General features: G+C 43.1%; 1 protein-coding gene across 2 annotated transcripts; it reads left to right on the plus strand.

Annotated features, from left to right (window-relative positions):
• The first annotated feature begins 2,518 nt into the window (after nucleotides 1-2,518).
• On the plus strand, nucleotides 2,519-16,393 carry RGCC (regulator of cell cycle). Of its 2 annotated transcripts, XM_039716767.1 has the most exons (6): nucleotides 2,543-2,706; nucleotides 2,881-3,057; nucleotides 12,523-12,630; nucleotides 14,101-14,163; nucleotides 14,306-14,341; nucleotides 15,779-16,393. In XM_039716767.1, the coding sequence occupies exons 1-5, from the start codon at nucleotides 2,670-2,672 to the stop codon at nucleotides 14,335-14,337; spliced, it is 417 nt and encodes a 138-aa protein (XP_039572701.1). In that variant the 5' UTR covers nucleotides 2,543-2,669; the 3' UTR covers nucleotides 14,338-14,341; nucleotides 15,779-16,393. The 2 variants fall into 2 exon arrangements, with proteins under 2 accessions (XP_039572699.1, XP_039572701.1); XM_039716765.1 differs by lacking the exon at nucleotides 14,306-14,341 and having other exon boundaries at nucleotides 2,519-2,706.
• The last annotated feature ends 2,588 nt before the right edge of the window (nucleotides 16,394-18,981 follow it).

Genomic DNA, 18,981 nt, shown 5'->3' on the forward strand with positions numbered 1-18,981 from the left:
CCACTGTAAACATCGCGTCACAAGCTGAGGAGGATCTGGAGACACTGTGTCGAATGGGCAAGAAGAAATTCACTTTAAATACAACTTGGACGGCTGCCTAGAAAATGAGAGGGATTCAGTAGCTGAGGTTTACATTAGGAGTTGTGTTGGATGTTTCTCCCCATAAGCACGAGCAGCCAGGCGTGTCAGCCTGCAGAGTTTCAGGGCACTGCACTTAAAAGTGACTTCTTCCTTTTGCCAGATGTGGGCTGCTCCTGTTGGCATCTGTGGCAAAAGAGCAGCCAGTTCAGCTGGAGCTTTTCAAGAATATTTATGGATGTGCATGGCTACATAGTCCATGACATAGAACCAATAAGCATAAAAGTGAATCTTTGTTTCCTCATGTATAAGCTAATGGTTTATGTGGAAAACTGAAATTCACCAGCTGTCTCGGGTGCATTCAGCAGAATCTAGGCTGCTTAGGAGAAAACATGAGTATTTACTGAAAGAAATATTAAGAGATTAGTCTGTGGAGCAGTAAAACACAGCTAAGTAATTTTAAGCCCAGGTTGTCTTAAGAAAAAGATTTCCCAAACACATGGCTGTAACGAAGGGAAGTTTATAGAATAATTTCTTTAGCATGCCTAGAAATTATTCTGAAAATGGTCAATTTAAGTGAAAGATAATAATTTAAGGAGAATGCCAGGGATAAATTCTTATATCACCACAGGGAAGCAGTTGGCTTTTTTCCCCTACCTATCCATACCCTCCTTTTATCTCCCTGAGCTGAGCCCATTCAACTCAATTCAACAGAAAATTACTCACTTTCTTCCTGGATTAGTTTTCTGCTGTTCTAAAGTGTTGAATTGGCTCAGCAGCGGTGAGAAAAACCTGCTTAAAAGACATGCAGAAGGTCTAGGCCAGGAGCACAAGAAGAAAGAAGGAGGCAGGTCATTCCCATTTTCTGGCAATAAGGCCCCAAGCAGTGCAAGGGTTCTTGTACAGCTTCACCCCCCTTCGTGCTCTTTCTTTGTGACATGACCTCAGTTCCCATCCCAAAAGGCTGTGAAGTTGCTTGACCATCTTTATGAGAAACAACAGGAAGGGCACAGGAGGACTTCTAGCCTTTGGTTGTTTTGCCTGTGTTCCTCAGAAAATGGACACATTCAAGCCTAACCTCAAACACCTTTTGTCCCTAAGCCAGGTTGTGCCATAGACCAAGCACCAGTGCTCGGTGGGGATGTGTGTGGTACAGGCAGGGTTGATCATATGTGATAGAGCAAGAGAGATTTGACATCAGCTGCAGGGCCAGGTCCTTGTCTTTTTGGGCTGTGAGCTGTGCCTAGTCACGTCCTCGACAGTTCCCCCTTCTGCCTTGCATCCATTGTCTTTCATCCTGCTCGTGCTATTGACGTCATGCCCTTGTATCTGCTTGTCCCCCACTTTTTAACCTCATTTTCCCTCTGTGTCACTATGGTCTTTAAAAAGGATTGTTTGTAGACACTTTTATTAGCAGAAAGAAACACAGAGGAAGACCACAGAGAGGAGGAAGCCACAAAATAAACAACAATTCAACTTCGTCATGAGAACTTCTTTTGATTCACTGCAAAAATAAATAAATGTCTCCATATCAGCCGGTAAGGAAAGGTGGACAAATCTGTTTTATTGTCTAGAACATTGTTTTTCTAACATTGTGTCTTGCAGGAGCAAGTGCCGCATGTCTGAAAATGTCAAAAAGTTTCAGAGATGTTTTTTCTTACCTCTCCCTGACTCTTCTAATTTTAAATATTTTCATCAGCACACAAACATAATCATAACTCCTGACGCATTCTCGTGGAATAACACCTGATGTCTGCTTTCAGTATTTGTGGCCATAACTAAACATGACAGAGTCTTTAGCTGCTCAGACAGCTTACGTTAAAAACGAGCAAGAGACAGCACAAGAACAACACTCCGTAGCTATGGCATGTATGAGCATCAGGTTTACCCGACTTCAGGACAGGTGCCAGAATCCTCCTCCTAAGAACAAGGAGAGCACTCCACTGGAGAGCACCCTGGCTGACGCACCTGGGGCTGCGACTCCCTCTGCCTGAGCATTCCCTGCATGTCCCCTGCCACCTGCTCTTCATCCTCTGGAATTAACTGGCCCAGCTGCCCCCCACGGCCGTGCCCGCAGCTCACCCATGTACGGAGCAGGGCAATAACCACAGGCAGATGCCAGCACAGTGCCGTGGGGATGGGGAAGGAAGGGATCCCGGGGCTGTTCGAGCAGCACTGCTGTGTGCCCTGTCCTGCTGGCAGTCACGGGGCTGGGTAAGGCTGACCCCGAGCTGCCTTCCCTCCCTCCAGCCGGCTCTGATTCCCGCTGCATCCTCCCTCCAGCAGCCCGGCACGCAGCCGCTGCTGGGCTTAGCGCAGCGATCCTCCCGAAGGAGCCGCGCTCCCGAAGGAGCCGCGCTCCCGGTGCCGGCCGGGCGGCGACAGGAGACACTTCCCGCTGCCGGTGGCGCTGCTCCGGGACTGCGGCTGGCGGGACAGCCGGCCCGGAGCACCTGCACCGCCCGGGCCGCCCCCGGCCCGCCCCGCCCCGGCCCGGCCCCGCTATAAGAGGGGCAGCGGCGGGGCCCGGAGCTCAGGCTGGCGGCGGAGGCGGCAGCGGCGGGGCTGGGGCATCTCCGCCCGCCGCCGCCATGAAGTCTCCGGCAGCGCAGAGCCCGGCGGGGCAAGGTGGGAGCGGCGGGCTGGGGGGCGGGCGGGACCCCCTTCTCTTCCTTCTCCTCCTTCTCCCCCTTCTCTTCCTTCTCCCCCTTCTCTTCCCTCCCTTTCCCTCCGCCGGGGTGGGGGCGGGCGGGGTCAGGGTCGGTCCGGTCCGGTCCTGACGCCGCTGCCGCCGCCCGGCAGCGCCCGGGGAGGACGGCGAGGGCCTGGCCGAGGCGCTGGGCGAGTTCGACGCGGTGCTGGCCGAGTTCTCCTGCCCCGCCGGCCGGCGCCGCTTCTTCTACGGCGAGCACCTGGAGCGCATGAAGCGGCGGAGCAGCGCCAGCGTCAGCGACGGCAGCGGCCTCAGCGACTCCGAGAGTGAGTGTCCGTCGGTCCGTCCGTGCCCGCTGTGCCGGTCCCGGGGGCGGGGGGCGGCGGGAGCGGCGCTCCAGAGCGGGTGCTAAAGCAGCACATCGCCCTCTTTGAGCCAGGCAGGGATTGTTTCTGTAAAAGCAGTGCCTTCTGTTCGCGTTCTGCGTTGGAAGTGCAGGGATGCACAGTCTGGTCCCGCTGGTTTTACTCGCTGGTGTTGAACGGAGGGGAGAGCTGCTGGAGCGGAGCCTAAAGAGCTGTCCCTGGGAGAAGGTCGGGACACCGGGACGTCCCGGCATCTGCAGTGAAAGATGTCCCTCAGGTTCGCAGGGGCTGTCCGCTGTGTCCCGGTAATCAGCATCAGCTGGACAGAGTGAGCGAGCCCAAATGTGCTTTCCACAGCAGCTGGAAACTCACCCACGTTTCCCGTTATAAGAATGGCCATCCATCTGTCCATCCATCCATCTGTCCATCCACCTGGATGGACGACAGTGTTATCACTGTTTCAGAGGTGCTGATTTTAAGCCACCTTGTGCCCAAGTATGCTAGATGTATGTGAATGGTGCATGCAGAACATGGAACAGGAGGGTGGAAAGCTACTTGGAGCAAGAAAATGTAGAATTGGAAGTAAATTTTTTCTAGTCAATTTGGAAAAAAGTTCAACCCCTCTTACTGGCTTTACTAATTGGGGAGAGAAAATATCTTTCCTCTTCCAGATAGTGAGGCTGGAAAGTGCTGTTCTCTTTGAGAACACTAGGTTACTTTCTCAGAAATAAGTCCTGCTAAATGCAGAATATAACCAGTTTTGTTGATTTGGGTTTTGTGTTTGGTTTGGCCTTTTTTTTTTTTTTTTTTTGAGTTCCTAACTGTATGGGAAGCTTGATGAAATTTACTTGTTTGGTCGCTATTTACAATAAGACTGCTCCTCTAATTTCTGTTCTGCCTCTTTATCAGTTCAGGGATTCAAGGTGCCATTCTCTTGATTTAGTGCTTAAATACTAATGCTATCTCCCTAGTACTTGAGCTGTGAGAGCATAGAGTCTCCAGATTATCAGAGCCCTTTATTTCATCATCATGGATGTAATTCATTTTGTTGACAGGTATTGTTTTACCTGCCCTGAACTTGGATACCTTGCCTAGCACTGCCTTTGGGTTTTTCTATGGAAGTACATGGATCAAGATGTTATTTTTCTGTTTCATTATGTAGTGAGTGCAGGACTCCTTAGAATCTCTCTACCTCCAAGGAGGATTTTGAACTGTGTGCCCAGTTTAAACGTTTTTCTTTTGTATGGCTGAGGGTGTGTGAGGTGAAATCTGCCTTCACTGAGTCAAGCTGGCTGCCCTAGTGCTTATATTGCTTGTGCAGTCTTTGTTGTGAGATGTTAACCTCTCACATACACTTATTGTGTCTCATAATTGAGACACTTGTAATGATAGAGTAAAAAATTTACTGTTGAGAGAAAATTATAAAAAATCCAACCCACTATCTGGAACTTATTCTTCATCTCATAATTGAGACACTTGTAATGATAGGGTGAAATAATTTACTGTTGAGAGAAAATTATAAAAAATCCAACCCACTATCTGGAACTTATTCTTCTTGTATGGACAAATGCTAAGTAACTACAGATAGCTGTCTGCTTTGGTTCAAAAAATTTAAATCTTGAAAACTGCTTAAAATTGCTCTGTTAGAATTGACAAGAAGGATCTTTGGAGGAAGATGACAGTGCTCTCTGGCAGGGCAGAAGGCCTGGTGAGAAAACAACATGCTCATATAAACAGGCAGATCGGGAAGATCTGGAAAATAAAAGTCTGTGTGGCAAATCCACATGGATTTAGGCTGAGGACAGTAGTAGGGTTAGCAGGATAGACAGGGTTTGATGGCTGTATATGAAGTCCTCAAAGATCTTGTATGAGGAACTTGTCAAGTTTTCAATTCCTGTCCCATGCCTGAGTTGCTCCCTTGGTGTGAAAGGTGGCTCTGGAGAGGTGGAAATCACTGCCTCCTGGACACTGATCTGTGAGGGACCAGAAGGGCTTATCCTCATAAACCAGAGTTTATGAGCATATATTTAAGGGAAAAGAACACCAGCCAGCCCTGCTCATGGCTCAGGAAAGGCCTGGTGAAACACTTCTTCCTAAAGGAGTCATTCAGTGCAGTCAACTTTTTATTTTGAAGTTATGGTAGGATTGGAGAGGAATTGTAGATTTATGAAGAGCTCCTTTTATAAAACAGGCTCTAGTGTCTGATGTAATCCAGTTACACTCCCTACATCTATTTTAAGAATAAATGCAGGGAGTTGCCTATTTACCCAGGTTCCTTCAGTTCAAAGTCAAGTATTTCTTAAGGTTTTTTTTTTCTTTTGATTTCTTTAATTTAGTGTTAGCCAGTGTAGTGCTGAATTCATGACCTTGCCCTTACTGTGATAAGGGTTAGGTTAAAATACCACTGCAGAATCAAGGGGTAACTGGGCTGAAAGAGTAAGTTCTGATAACATGAATCTTTAAAAACCATATTGTCTGCAGGTAGGTTGAATGATCGTCTTGTTAATGAAAGTTCTTTACATTTTTGCAAAATCTTGTTATCCAGTGCCAAGACTATTTCAAGCACACTTTATCATGTGTGTATGGAATAGTTCAGACTATTGTGTGTTAGTGCTATCTGTTGTTTCTTGTTTGATCTAATCCCCCTAACTGATGTGGTGTGGCTGAAGATATGTATCTTTTGGCCACTCCTGCAGTGATAGCTTTCCACTCAGGGATGGAACTGTAAGGGGAGGAAACATTTGAAACTGTTGCAAGTGTTTGTTTCAATTGTGCCCCTGAATCAGCCGTAAATTCCATTTCATGGGAAGCTGCTAACAGATGTCAAGGTGTCGTACCTGAACAATACTGTTCAGTAGGGTAAGGGAAGCCTTTCCTCTCCTGGGGTTTCTGCCATGACCATGAGCCCATTTAATTTAACAGAAAAGTTTACAGAAGATTTCTGTCAATGTAGTTAATCCTGAAAATAGTCTGTTATCCTTGAAATCTCCCAAGGGAGCTAGCTCCAAAACCACTATTTTAAATTCTTATATTACATATTTCTGGCTCTTGAGAAAAAGTAGGATTTTGAAGACTGTGTATGAAAAATGGGTGCAATAGTACTTTGTTCTCCCACGTCTTGTCCTGTCATTTGACTGAATGATCTTTGGACAAGGTCTGGCTTGGCTGTGGCTGAGCCTTGTACGTAGCACGATGGACTCTAGACCTTGCAGTAGCAGAGAGGCTCCGAGTGCAGATGTGTGTGATGATCCCAGCCCATGGGTATTACATTAACCACCTCAGCTGAGTGGGTCAGTGCTGGCAGTCGTGGTGCAACTGCTGAGTTACTGCAGCATTCCAGAGCTTCTGGACTGTGAGTGAGTACCAGCTATGCTTCAAGTTGATGCATTCAAACAATTTGGAGCCCAGCAGCTTCGTTCTTTAGGTTATTAATTGTGCTGGAGCTTCTGAGCTGAGGAATACTTTATAACTCTTTGCTATTCACAGCATATCTTGGCTGTGATAAAGGAGGATTTGTGCTAGAGAGTGCTGTGCTGGCAGCAGCCACTGGTGTAGCTGCAGCTGTGCTAATGAACTTACAGATAGCATTGTCTCCTTGTGCTGGAATGAGCTTGCAAAGGAGAGTGCAGGCTTGCCTGTGTAAAATGCATGCCCAGTCAGTGCACAGCACAGTTTATGGCAGTGTCAGGACAGCCTTCCAAGTTTAGACTCAGCATAATGAATGGAAGTTGGACTTTATGAGAGGTTGAGAAGGGAAGTGCTTTAGTGTTTCTTGGGCCAAAGTTACAGTAACACTGAAAAACTACATCATAATCTGTTGTCTTGCCCTCAGAAATGTTTGACACTTGTAGCTCCATGTTTTCTTGAGGCAGGTTCAGCTTCCTGCCTCTCTGTTAAAAGCATTGCAAAATAAATTCATCAATTCAATTATTGTGCTCATACAACCAACAGTGTTTCGTTGTAGTTATTTTTTAGGGGCAAATAAATGATTTCTGAGTAATGCCTCATGGCTTTTAAGCACAAGAAAAAAATCCTGAGTGCATCTAGAACTCTTAATTTTATGATTTTAAAGTCAAATAGGTGCAGGGGTTGAGCAAGATCTTTTAACACATAGTGCCAGCACTTGTGTTTCCATGGATGTGGCTGTGGATGTCTCCATGTGCTCATGCTAATGCCTAGGCCATCCAGGGGTGAAGCATCAGCCCGTTAGTACTGCAGCACTCACCCTGAAAACCCTGTTTACATTGTCACTCTTGTGATATGTGACCATAAAGAAAGCAAAGAAAAAGGCAATATTAATTATTTAAGGTGTAAAATATTTTCCAAATGCTTAAATAGCCTGGGATTGTCAGGCAAAAAAGATGTTTTGGGTGGGGTCAAGGCAGTCTTCTGGAGAATCCTAAGGGACATTAGGAAAGTGACTGCTAACTCACCAGTATGGGGAAGTCAAATTAAAAACACCTCAAAGAAATGAGGTGTTATTTCTTTCATGAACAGTTAAAGATATTGCCTTAAGTTGTTATTGATATTAAAAGTTCACATATTCAAAAACAACTTGATGACATCCCAGCAGGAGGGATGGGGCCACTGAGGGCTGCTTGGGCTGATGCCACTGGTGTCTCAGGAGAGAGACTGGTGTGTGCATTGGGAGAACTTGGTAGAGCTCATCCTGCAGCTCTCAGTGTGTGGCTGCACCACTCTGAGGCTCCTCTGCTGTGGCATCTGCTGTCAGCTGCTGTGAGAGACAGGATGTGAAGTAGATGAGCCTGTGGTCTCTGCAGCAAATGCCACTCTTGTAACATGAAAAGGAGGTAGATTGTGCCTGTGAACTTCCTATGGCTTGTCTCAAGCAAGAGGACAATAAAATGCTTCTAATGAAAAAAAGTGATGTGAGACTCTTCTGGAGAAAGTCCCTTTTATTAAATGATCTGAGAAATTTTTATTACACTACTGATATCCTCAAGGGGGAAAAAAATGGAAGTTTCAGGTGCATAGCCTTCTTTACAGGTATTTCAGTGTGCTGAGAAATGCAGTTTTCATGAGATTTCCTGTTCTTGTCACTCCAGCATACCCATTGCTCTTACTCATTAGAAAGGAAGATTAGTAAAGGGAAGGCTGGAGATGGAAACTGCCTCATAGCTGGTGAGCATGGGGGGAGTGGGAAGGTAAGCTTTGTATAGAATGAGAAAACATGCTTGTGCCTCTGGATTTCAGGCTTCCTCGATCACTTTTGTGTAGCCATGTGATTTGAAATAATGGTGCTTAGATGTGTCAGTAGAGAAAAGGTGTCATTTTTTGGTCAGTATTGGAACAGATGTTTGTTAGCTAGGCAAAATCCCCATAAAAATAAACAATGCAGGCAAGTGTAACTGTGATGATGATAAAAATAAACACTGTCCTTGGGGGCCTGAAACATAAGCATTTTGAAACAGGCTTTTTGTATAATTAATGTTTCTCACTTCTGCTGGTGACATTACAAGTTCCAGATTTTTTTTCTGATTTTTTTTTTTTTAGCAAGTAGGCTGCATTCTGTTATGAATTATTTGTGTGGTCCGCTCATTAAGCACTGAGTTACTGTTTCATAATGAATTCATGATTTGTAGACACTTGAGTGGACTTGTGAAGCTTTTCTCTGAAAGCTTTATGGATGTGCTTTAACTGTTTCCCCTAAAACTTTCCCCACTGAAAACTTCAGTAAAAATGTTAACTCCAGTGCTCTTCAAAATTGTATCTTGAGCCATGGTACTAGAAAGAGCATGATACTAAAGAAGCGACACAGCTGAATTTTTCCATTGCCTGTTTTAAAATGAAAAGTTTGAGGTTTTCCTCCTTCAGTCCATTACTGCTGAGAGCCTTTCAATTGCTCATTTCATGGGGACATTTCTATATTTACATGGTGTTGCCATGGTTTAGTTTGTGGTTTAACCATATACTGGAACAGTAGAGTTATACTAACTACAGATTACTTTGCCAAAGTAAAATACACCCATATTTATTCCTACTCCCTAATTTTGCAGTGTAGCCTGACTGATACAAATTGACTCACTGACAAAACTCTCAGATTTTAAGGCCTTTTTTTTTTTTTTAAGAGACAATCTGTTATTTTTTAAACAGCTGAAGCGGCATAGTTTATGTATAAGCACAGGAACAACAATCAGTGTACAAAGTGGAAAATAGGTAATGAATTACAAACTTGTGGTGGGAGAGAAGGAGCTGGGTGAGGGAGGACAGCAGCAATGAGATCCCTGGCACCAGCCCCTGGTTATTGGGTTGCAGAGGATGTTGTATTTGCCTGGCAGTGGAACTCTTCCAAGGGCCATTATTGAAGGTGAATGAGCAAATCTTGGCTTTGGCAGCTGGTGGAGAGCAAAGACTGAAGTGTCCTTTTCCCAGAGCTTTCTGCCCTACAGCCACACTTTGCCAAAGAGGATATTTCTCTGTGCTGTGTGTCACAAGTATTTTTTAACAGCACGTTGTTTTCAGCAGTTATGGTGACCTTGCTGGTGGAGTCAGTGTATTCCTCCTTACATCACTAGAATTTCTGATGCTTGGTGGCATGAATAAGCCACAGTCAGTAGTTAAAGTATATTTTTACTTTGAGAAAGATAAATGTTGATATTTTCCTGAAACTATTACAAACCATCAGAAGATAACATTGTTATGTGAAAGCATTTCACCTTTTGAAACTGAAAGAAAAACATTCAGAAATTTAAAGCAACAGTTTTGTCATATTTTATCTTTGTCCATTTGTAAATATTTCTGAGCACAGTGTTTGTAGAAGCCAGTATGAAATTACATTTTCTGATGTCAACCCAGTCTTGCTACATTTGGTGTCTGGATGTTGGTATCAGAGTTCACATTAAAACTATACTCAGATTTATAACCATAGTTCTCTGTATTCATTTTTTTATTAATTCAATGAGCTGTAAAATCTTTAAAATATGAATTAATTTGGAAATTCTTTTTCTCCTCTTTTCAAATGAATAGCCTGAAAAGTGTTTTATCTTTGGTCTGTTCTGTCAGTGTTTCAGCGAGTTACAGTCTTGGCTGCAGCACTGTGTGTGTCAGCTATTACAAGTTACTTGGGTTTTTGGTGACGGTAGGGGTTTTGTCCTGAGCAGCTAGAATTTTCCATTCTGTATTTCTTAGTCACTGGGGTTTGCATCTTGGCTGGAAAAATGTGGCCTTAGCAAACTGTAAACTGATTTCAGAGGAAATTTCCCTCCTTTAGTGAAGAGAAAGTATCAGTTAATATACAGGGTTCATGTGGTGTAGTACGGCACTGGTGGCACACATCATTGCAGAGCACTACCAGATTTCTTTCACCCTTAGGTTATTTTTAATTTTTTTTTTCTGTTTTTAGGAGCTACTTTTAAAATGGCTTATCTTTTCCCATTTTTCTATCTAAAATGATCTCATTTCTGCATTGTATTCATGGAGTCCTTCTTGTATTTGAAGTTTCAATTAGCTTGGTTTTGATCTGCTGAAGTTCAGAGAGAACAGCACTTCTTAAGAGTGGAGATAAAGAAATTGCAATTAGGGGGTAGTTTGAAGAAGCCATCAAACTCTATACCCATGTCTACAAACAAGAAATACCAAGTGGTGGCTGACCAGGTGGCAATAGCCCCAGGTGAGAGATGTCAGTCACGTCATTGCTCACATTTGTGTGGTGCTGTGGGACACGTGTGTTTGCCAGAACAGGATCCGAGATGATGGCAGAGAAAACTGCAAATACAGCCCAGTGGTTGGCCACAATGCATGGGAAAGAGGAAAGTATTCCAGGTTGAAGCTTTTCCCCCAAGCCTTTTCAGTGTGTATTGTAACAGAGGTGAGCTGAACAGAACAAACAAATCAGCTTTTATGGCTCAGGAGATATCTGAGAGGCTTTGTAGGTGCAATTGTCTGGCCTGGCTTGTCACTGTGCCTGTGTGCTCCTGTGGAAGGTGCTTTTGTGCTGGAAAGGACGGCAGGCTAGAGGAGGTGGCTGGGGATACACGCTCTTCTTCCCAAAGACGGCTGAACTTGAGGTGCAGGTCTGCAAGAGGATGGTCTCAGTGTCTGCCCTCTGGAGACATCCAGACCTCCACTGGAGGTGGAGATGTGCAGATCTTGGCAAGGCAAGCTCTGGTCCTGCCCCCTTCTGCCAATTGACCAAGAATCACCCTGAATTTAGCTAAAGCAGCCCTCTCCTGCCGCAGCAAATGGGACAGGCATCCAAGGAAGTGTGACAATTCTCTCTTCAGTGCCCTTGGGGCTGCAGTGGAGCCCCCTCCCAGGCTGTGGCTGCAGGGACAAGGGCTGTGTGTGCTGCAGGGAGCAGAATTGCTGGCCTCACTGGCAAGCAGTGGTAGTCACCACCCCTCATATTAAGACAAATCATTGATGTCCTAGGCAATGTGCCAAGAAAATGGAGACCATGGACATGTTTGTATCACAATGGTGTCTTTTTGTAGAAGCACAGTTTTCAGGTCACTGGCTGGAAACTGCAGGACCAGCAGTTTCAGAGTCTCCAGCAGGATGACAATGCCTCCTTCCAGTGGAGCCAGGACTAATACTTGGTGTGCCCCTGTGCATAAAGATACTTTTTGATTCTTTTTGAGCTAAAATACAAGAACATCAAAATGGTATTGGGGCCTTTTCTGTTCCTGTACATGGCATATAAGGCTTTCTTTGAAAGTTCACCTAAAGTAAGATTGCAGGATATCTTGTGTACCAGTGTACTGCTTCATGAGCTCCAGAGAGTCACAGAAAAAAAGAATTAAAAATGCCATACCTAAAGCAGCAGAGTAATGTATGGAGAAAGGGATGCACTTGCTTTGGGGATAAAGAACAACACAAAATATATTCTTTATTCTGGGGGGTTGTCCTTGTCCTGGAGCTCTCTATTTAGGTTTTTTTGATGAGTTTTGAAAAATTTAGGTAACAGAATTTCCCAGAATATTGTGATCTGAGGAAAGCCTACCACATCCAATTTTGCTGATGTGGGGTAATTGTAATTTCTGTCTAATTTTTCAAATGGTGCTGACTTCAGGGAAAGCTTTCCTTATTGGGGGTGAGGATTGAGCCTGCTTTCTTTTTAACAATGGGGGTGGGAGCAGCAGTCTTCACATAATAAAGGGTTTATTAATTCACTTTTCTGGTTTTGAAGACTTTAAATTTGAGTTCTAAATGGTGCTGACTTCAGGGAAAGCTTCCCTTATTGGGGGTGAGGATTGAGCCTAGGCCTGCTTTCTCTCTAACAGGAGGGGTGGGAGCAGCAGTCTTCACATAATAAAGGGTTTATTAATTCACTTTTCTGGTTTTGAAGACTTTAAATTTGAGTTCTACAGACTTTGAAGTCTGTATGGGAAAGGCTGCATTTGGGGTTTCAATTATATTGCAAACTTCAGAAGGTGTCAAATTTACTTTGTTGTTGCTGTTTTACAGGTGCAGATTCCCTCTACAGAAATAGTTTCAGTCTCAGTGATGAAAAGCTCAACTCTTCAACTGCATCTACTCCAAGCTTGCCATCCCCTTCAGTGACTCCTTGTAAAGGTATCTTAATTTTAACTGTTGGCATTTCTTCCTAATCCTCAATTATATGGGCTTCTTGCTTGGAGCCAGGATTCACATGCTTGCATGGACTTTTTTGATTTTTTTTCCTTGTGGTTTTTTGTTGTTGATGTTTTTGGATTTTGTTGTTTTGTTTTTTTTTAACAAAACTAAGGATTTCTGTTGAGCACACTACAGATCCAAGTATTGTTGTCTTGATTATAAATGGCAATAACATTCTGTATCTGCACTTTGCAGGTGGCCTGGTAAGACTTTTGGTTTTGAAACACTGAGCTAAAAAATTTGTAGTTTTCTGGCTGATAAGAATTAATTATTAACTTGTGTTACTTCTTTATTGAAGCAACTGAGTAGCTTAAGTGTCTCATTTCTCTATGAAAATGCTTAGCCTGGATGCAGGGGTAGAGAGAGGGTCTCCTCTGAAGCCATGTGCTGCCATTTAACACAATTGTTCAGTTCCATATAGACCTCACACAGTGCTTACACAAGCCGTGTATTGGCAACTCCTTCCTCCTTTGAAGCTATGCTGTTGCAAAGAGGCTTCTGCCTTGCAGCTGATCTGACTGCCCAGGACAGTGATTCATTCAGGTGAACTTGGATTAACTCTGGAGCAGACATATCAATAAGTGAACACTTGTACATTTGTACGAGTACATGTGTACATCAATAGTCTTTCATGCTTTCATATCTTTTCCACAGTGACCAGTCACAAAAAAACCAAGTTAAATGATTTCTTTTCAATTTGTGGGACACTGAGGAGAAATAATGAGTAACAGTTTCTGTGAAATAGCAAAAAAAGAGCTCAGTTAAACTGACAGGAAATATTTGGTGAAGAATTACACTAAAGGACAAGATGAGAAGACAGAGTGAGAACTGGCTTGGAAAGACCACAGACATGAGACAAAGAAGCAGCTTGCAGTTAAATTAGATTGAATGGAACCAATGGTGTTGTCAGGAGTGGAAAATTTGGTGGATGTTTAGTTCTACATTTATACTGTATGGACCAAGATGAAGAGATTTGGCAGCACAGCAAACCTGTGATATTGGCATGATTTTAAAGGGCTGACATTTGAGAAGGGCTGGGAGCTCATAAGGATTGATTAGGGCCATACATGCAGCATCTGAAGAGAGGAAACAGGAAAGATGGCCACAGTAGCCAAGACATGGATTGGCTGATATGTATCTTCACTGCCCTTCTTTTTAAGGAGACTACATAAAATATTGCTTTGTGTTGCTTCTGTCAAGTAGAAAACTATAAAAGATAGAATTTCAGCTCAGTCTCCCATGTTCTCTAAGTGCTTTTGGACATTGCACCAACTCTACTGAATTTTGCTGATGATAATTCACAGTACGTTTGCTACCCCTGAAAATTATGTGGAGGCTTTTGTGTTTCTAGTGTTTCTTCTAGCCAGAGAAACATGTCATGTCTAATCAGTATTGATCCTTGCTTTGCAGCAAAGCTTGGAGACACAAAAGAGCTGGAGGACTTTATTGCTGATCTTGACAGAACACTAGCAAGTAAGTAGATTTTTATTAGTTTCTTGCATCTCCCTTGGAACTTGTTACAAAGACTGTAACAAGTGAGCCAATGAAAGCCAATGTATAGGGAGAGAGGGAAGGGAAAAATAGGAATATTTTATATAATGTTACTTCCTTTTAGTTTGCCAGTCCTGTGGATCATTATCTGGATAAGAAGGTAAAACAGACTAAATTCAGACTTTGCCTGAATGTTCAAGGTGTGCAGTTTATCCTGTCAAAGGCTGAACTCAATGAACTCCTGGTCCCACCTCTGAGGCAGCTGCAGTTCACCCTCCTTGACAGTGGATGGATAAATAAACATCAGTTCCTTAAATACTCAAATTTCAGTTTAAAAACTGGTGATCTATTTCTTCATTGTAAAGCTAAGAAACTGGGGGAGTATCCTTAGGTGAGGAAAAAACCTTTTTGTTCTAGACTTTGCTTTATGCAAGAATTAAACAGCAGATATCTGTATCTGTTGACTTAATGTCAAAATCCTATTTGTGCTTGTTTTTGCCAGGAATGGAACTTGGATCACTTTTTCTGCCACTATCTGGAAATTGTATCTTTCAGCTACAGTAATGAATTCTTCATTATGATTTTTACAGAAAAACAACCAAAAAACTGACCACCTGTTGCCAGCCATGTACTCTGCTTGTTCCTTTTGCTTCTTCCTCGTCTTTGATTATGGTTGTGGACATACCATTACTTTTGGAGGTTTTTTAATGTGGAACTAGGCTGTAGAGCCCAAACCAACAAGCTGTAGGACTAGACCTTAATAGAAGCATAAACAAAGCCCTCTCAAACTATGAACTGAGAGTTTTGTGTAGTCATTAGGTGTTTTCTCTTCCCTGTACTTCTTGAAGATATGGACTTAATTCAAGACAGCTGCCCTTATGAGCTTCCTGCTTCCCTGCTGTCTTGCTTGTATCTTAATCCTGGTTTCACTTCTCATGCTTAAAATACATTTTTTTAGTTTCCTGTTATGGATGTAAGCTTGAGCTAACTCCATCTTTACCACTGAAATTTAATTAACCACTTTTCTGAAAAAAAGCCAAGTTTCTAAAGGCTTGTGTATCCCAAACTGGCAAATATTTGCATTGCTGTATCTTGCACAGCCATGTTGCAGCTCTAAAGGGACTGCTTATAATACGTATGTTTTATTTTTCCCTTGCAAAGTACATCAAAGGTGAAGGCAGGAACTAGCACCTGCTCTAGTGGTTTTGTGCCTTTTTTTTTTCTTTTTCTTTTTTTTTTCTGTGATTATTTTTTTTAAATCCCAACTAGACAAATCTCCAGTGATCTCAGCAGAGTTTCATTTGTACAGTATCACTGTACAGTGAGGAAGAAGTCCAACTTCCATCTGGCATTTATCACCACATTTTTGAGGAGTTGTATGTATAGGCTCGAGGTTACACAGAACTTTGTACAGATACCTTTTCAAGCCTAATGCACTTTTTAGAACAGTACTTGCCTTGTCTTTTTAGCACACCAGCATTTCAGCTTTCATGTTAACTTAAAAAAAGACTGGGCATAGGGAAGTGTCTGACATGTCAACAACATGCAGTCTTATTTAATAGAGAGCTTAGTGATCTTTCTTGTTCTGTATTTTCAGGTATGTGAAATGAATTTTCAGCATTGTGCTTGCATGTGAATGTCCTCTGAAGGATAAGTGACACCAATCAGTCAATCAGTGGGAACTGCTGCCCTTGTCTGATAACTTTGCTCAAGATCCCTCTGAACATAACCTTTGTGAACTCCTACAAGTATTTAACTGGCAACATTGGGTTTGGGTTTTTTTGGGTGGTTGTGGTTTTGGTTTGTTTTTTTTTTTTACTTTGCAGCAGATGGAATAACTTAAATGTTAGAGCTGTATTTTGCTTTAAAATATAGCTTGAATTTTAATTTAAAGTTGCTTTTATGCAAATATATTTGTAATTTTATATAGTTGAAAACTTTAATGCTTTTCTCCATTATAATATATTTTTGTATGCAAATAAATCCTGAACTGGAATCCAGATGTCTGTAAGCTTCCTATGAACGTGCAAACTCTGAAATATAAGTACAAATTAAACTCTTATTGAAAACAACATGCTTTAACATATCTTGATAATGGTATGTTTTTGCCCTGTTAGGCAAAATTTGTTATGCTAGAGGGATGTGGTTGCTTAAATAAGAACTTTGTAAAATTAATACAGTCAGGAAAATAATAAATTGAGTCAAACTGTTACTTCAGATTTGTGTTAATACAGATGAAATAACACTGACTTACTATACATTTGAGCAATAACATCTATTTTAAACCCTGTGTAAAAGCTGGTTTTAAACTCTCAGACCATTTGACACGAAGCACTGGCTCTTTGGAAGGTCAGACATTTAGGCCCATCAGTTTAAAGGTGTGGAGGTTCTGTACCACTGAGACAATGCCTGGGTGTTTCTGACACCAGGCCCTTGGGTCTGGAACAGTCAACCACCTTAAAAAGACTTCCTGGCCATCAGTGTGGTGCTGAAGGAGGGAAGGTGAACCTGTGCTTTTACAAGGAACCTGATTCTTTCCATATGCATTAGGCACTGGGAATGTCATCACGTGGGCTCTCCTGCGGCTGTGCAGGCGTTGCAGCTGGCTCTGCTGTCTGAGCTGTGCTCTCCTCTCTGTTCAGACCAAGTGGGCTGGGGCTGGGCTGCTTTGAACTCCTGCCTCGTTTTGACCAAAGCTGTCTAGTGAGCAGTTGCTTGAATGGTCCAGTTCTTGTTCCCCTTTGATGTGTTATCTTTGAGTGTGTCTGGAGTGTGTGTACCTGTGACACAGCTACCTCCTTAGGGAACCTTAAAGGACAGATCTGGACCTGCCTTCTGCAGCTTGGAGGAAACCTACTGTCTATTTCCTTATAAGGATGGTGTGGATCCATCTCCCTGGATTTTAGATTTCCTAAAAATTGACCAGAACATTTGGTTTTAATAAACACCATATGATTTCTTCCCTCCCCCCCACCCCCATCCCCAATTTTATTCATTAGTAAGAAAAAATAGTTCTGAACTGGGTACATTCTTATCAGTCTGAGTCTTAAGGTTGTTGTGTGGGTTCTTTCCTTCTTTCAGGCAGAAGGGCAATGTAAAGTGGAGCAGTGTGTGGTGCAGTATGTGCTCCTGAAGAGGAAACTTTCCTTTCAGCATTTCTTACTGCAGATTCTGTTGGTAAATTGTCCCATAGACTAGGAAGGGAGTAAAATTACTTAGGAGGGTAAAGCTCCATGGTTGCAGCAGGTTAACTTTCAGATCTGTGAAGAAAATAGTTATGATCCAGGTTTGAGACAGTGATGTCCTTCTCCCTGCTCTGGGACCTTCACAGAGGCATCACAGGAATCCCATTACTAACAGTGTAAAATTCACTGCTGCTATGCTGTAACCATACAGGAGCAATTATTCCTTTTTGTTGCCTCTGTGGAACTTGAGAGGGTGTCTGGCCCTCCTCCCCAGTCCCAGATGTGAAGGGACTCCTTTGGCTGGTGTAGGACTTCTGTTAGCTGTAGAGACACTGTGCCTTTGAGCAGGAGCTGGGGGAAGGGGAGCCAGGACAACAGGGACCAAGCTTCTGCTTCCCTTTTAATAAACATCCTTAGCATAAGCCATGCTTTTAAACCTGCTGGAACAGCAGCGGCAGTTCTGGCTGCTTTTCTATATTTTAATACTAGTTGCTAGTGTGAACAAGGGGGTGGCCACTTCAAGTGATCCTCAGGTGGTGGGAGATGGACAGCTCTGCTCCTCAGGTTGGGTTGTTTGAGGCAGGAGTTTTCCACTTCTGCATGTTCAGTTGCTGCTTGTTCCTGTTGAGTACTCTATGCCTATAGTCAGTATTTAAAGTGAGATATCTCCCTTTATAGGATGAAATCACCCCTTAGTGCAGTGCTTTGCAATGGCAATACTTTGTCCTTACAGACAGTTTTGAAGGTGCCTATAGTCAGTATTTAAAGTGAGATGTCTCCCTTTATAGGATGAAATCACCCTATTAGTGCAGTGCTTTGCAATGGCAATACTTTGTCCTTACAGACAGTTTTGAAGGTTTTTCCAGCATAGCAAAGGTTTTAGTGAGGCATGTTCTTCATTTTGTCTAACGTCAGTGGTGATGGACTTGGGGATTAAGTCACCATCTGTTTGGGGTTTTTTAATCTTGTTTATGCATGAACAGGTGGAGACTTCTTGCTTATACAGCAGATCTGGAGATCATCAGCTGCAAATCTGGGAGTATCTTCTGTGGAGCTGTTTATCTGAATTCCTGCCAGCTTATGTTCAATTTTCAATGTGTCAGAAGGAAGGCACTAATGTAGATGTCATTTCACTGGAGGATGCTTATGACTTAAGTTCATAATCTGATTACATATGGCACTGAAAAATGAATTGCTGGAAAAAGTTCTGTCATACTTTATCCCCAAGGAACATTGCTGGAGACTGCTGTCCTTATGGGCCTGGCTGACTTTTTAGTCCTTGTTTTGACCTCCTTCTTGTGCTACAATGCTGAATTAGAATTCAGAAGAGCCTCAGCACTGTTGTGCCAGCACCATGCACCCAGAAATGGAAACGAGCAGCTTAGGCTAAGCAGATGTGTAGACAGCTTAACCTGTGGAAGGTGAGGTGAAACAATTACTTGCACGAGTGCTCTTTACCTGCTGCAAATTCAAGGTTAAATGGATTAGTTTGACCCTCCATCACCAAGGCCTGAGCTAATGTGTCTTATCTTGGGTTTGCTGTTGACTCTGCATGTCCTTGGTGCAAGCTGATACCAGATAACTCATTATGCTTGGTAACCTAAATAAGGGAGAG

The sequence above is a fragment of the Passer montanus genome, unplaced genomic scaffold (genome assembly GCF_014805655.1).
Source record: "Passer montanus isolate IOZ18808 unplaced genomic scaffold, ASM1480565v1 scaffold36, whole genome shotgun sequence".
In the NCBI taxonomy this organism is placed as follows: domain Eukaryota; kingdom Metazoa; phylum Chordata; class Aves; order Passeriformes; family Passeridae; genus Passer; species Passer montanus.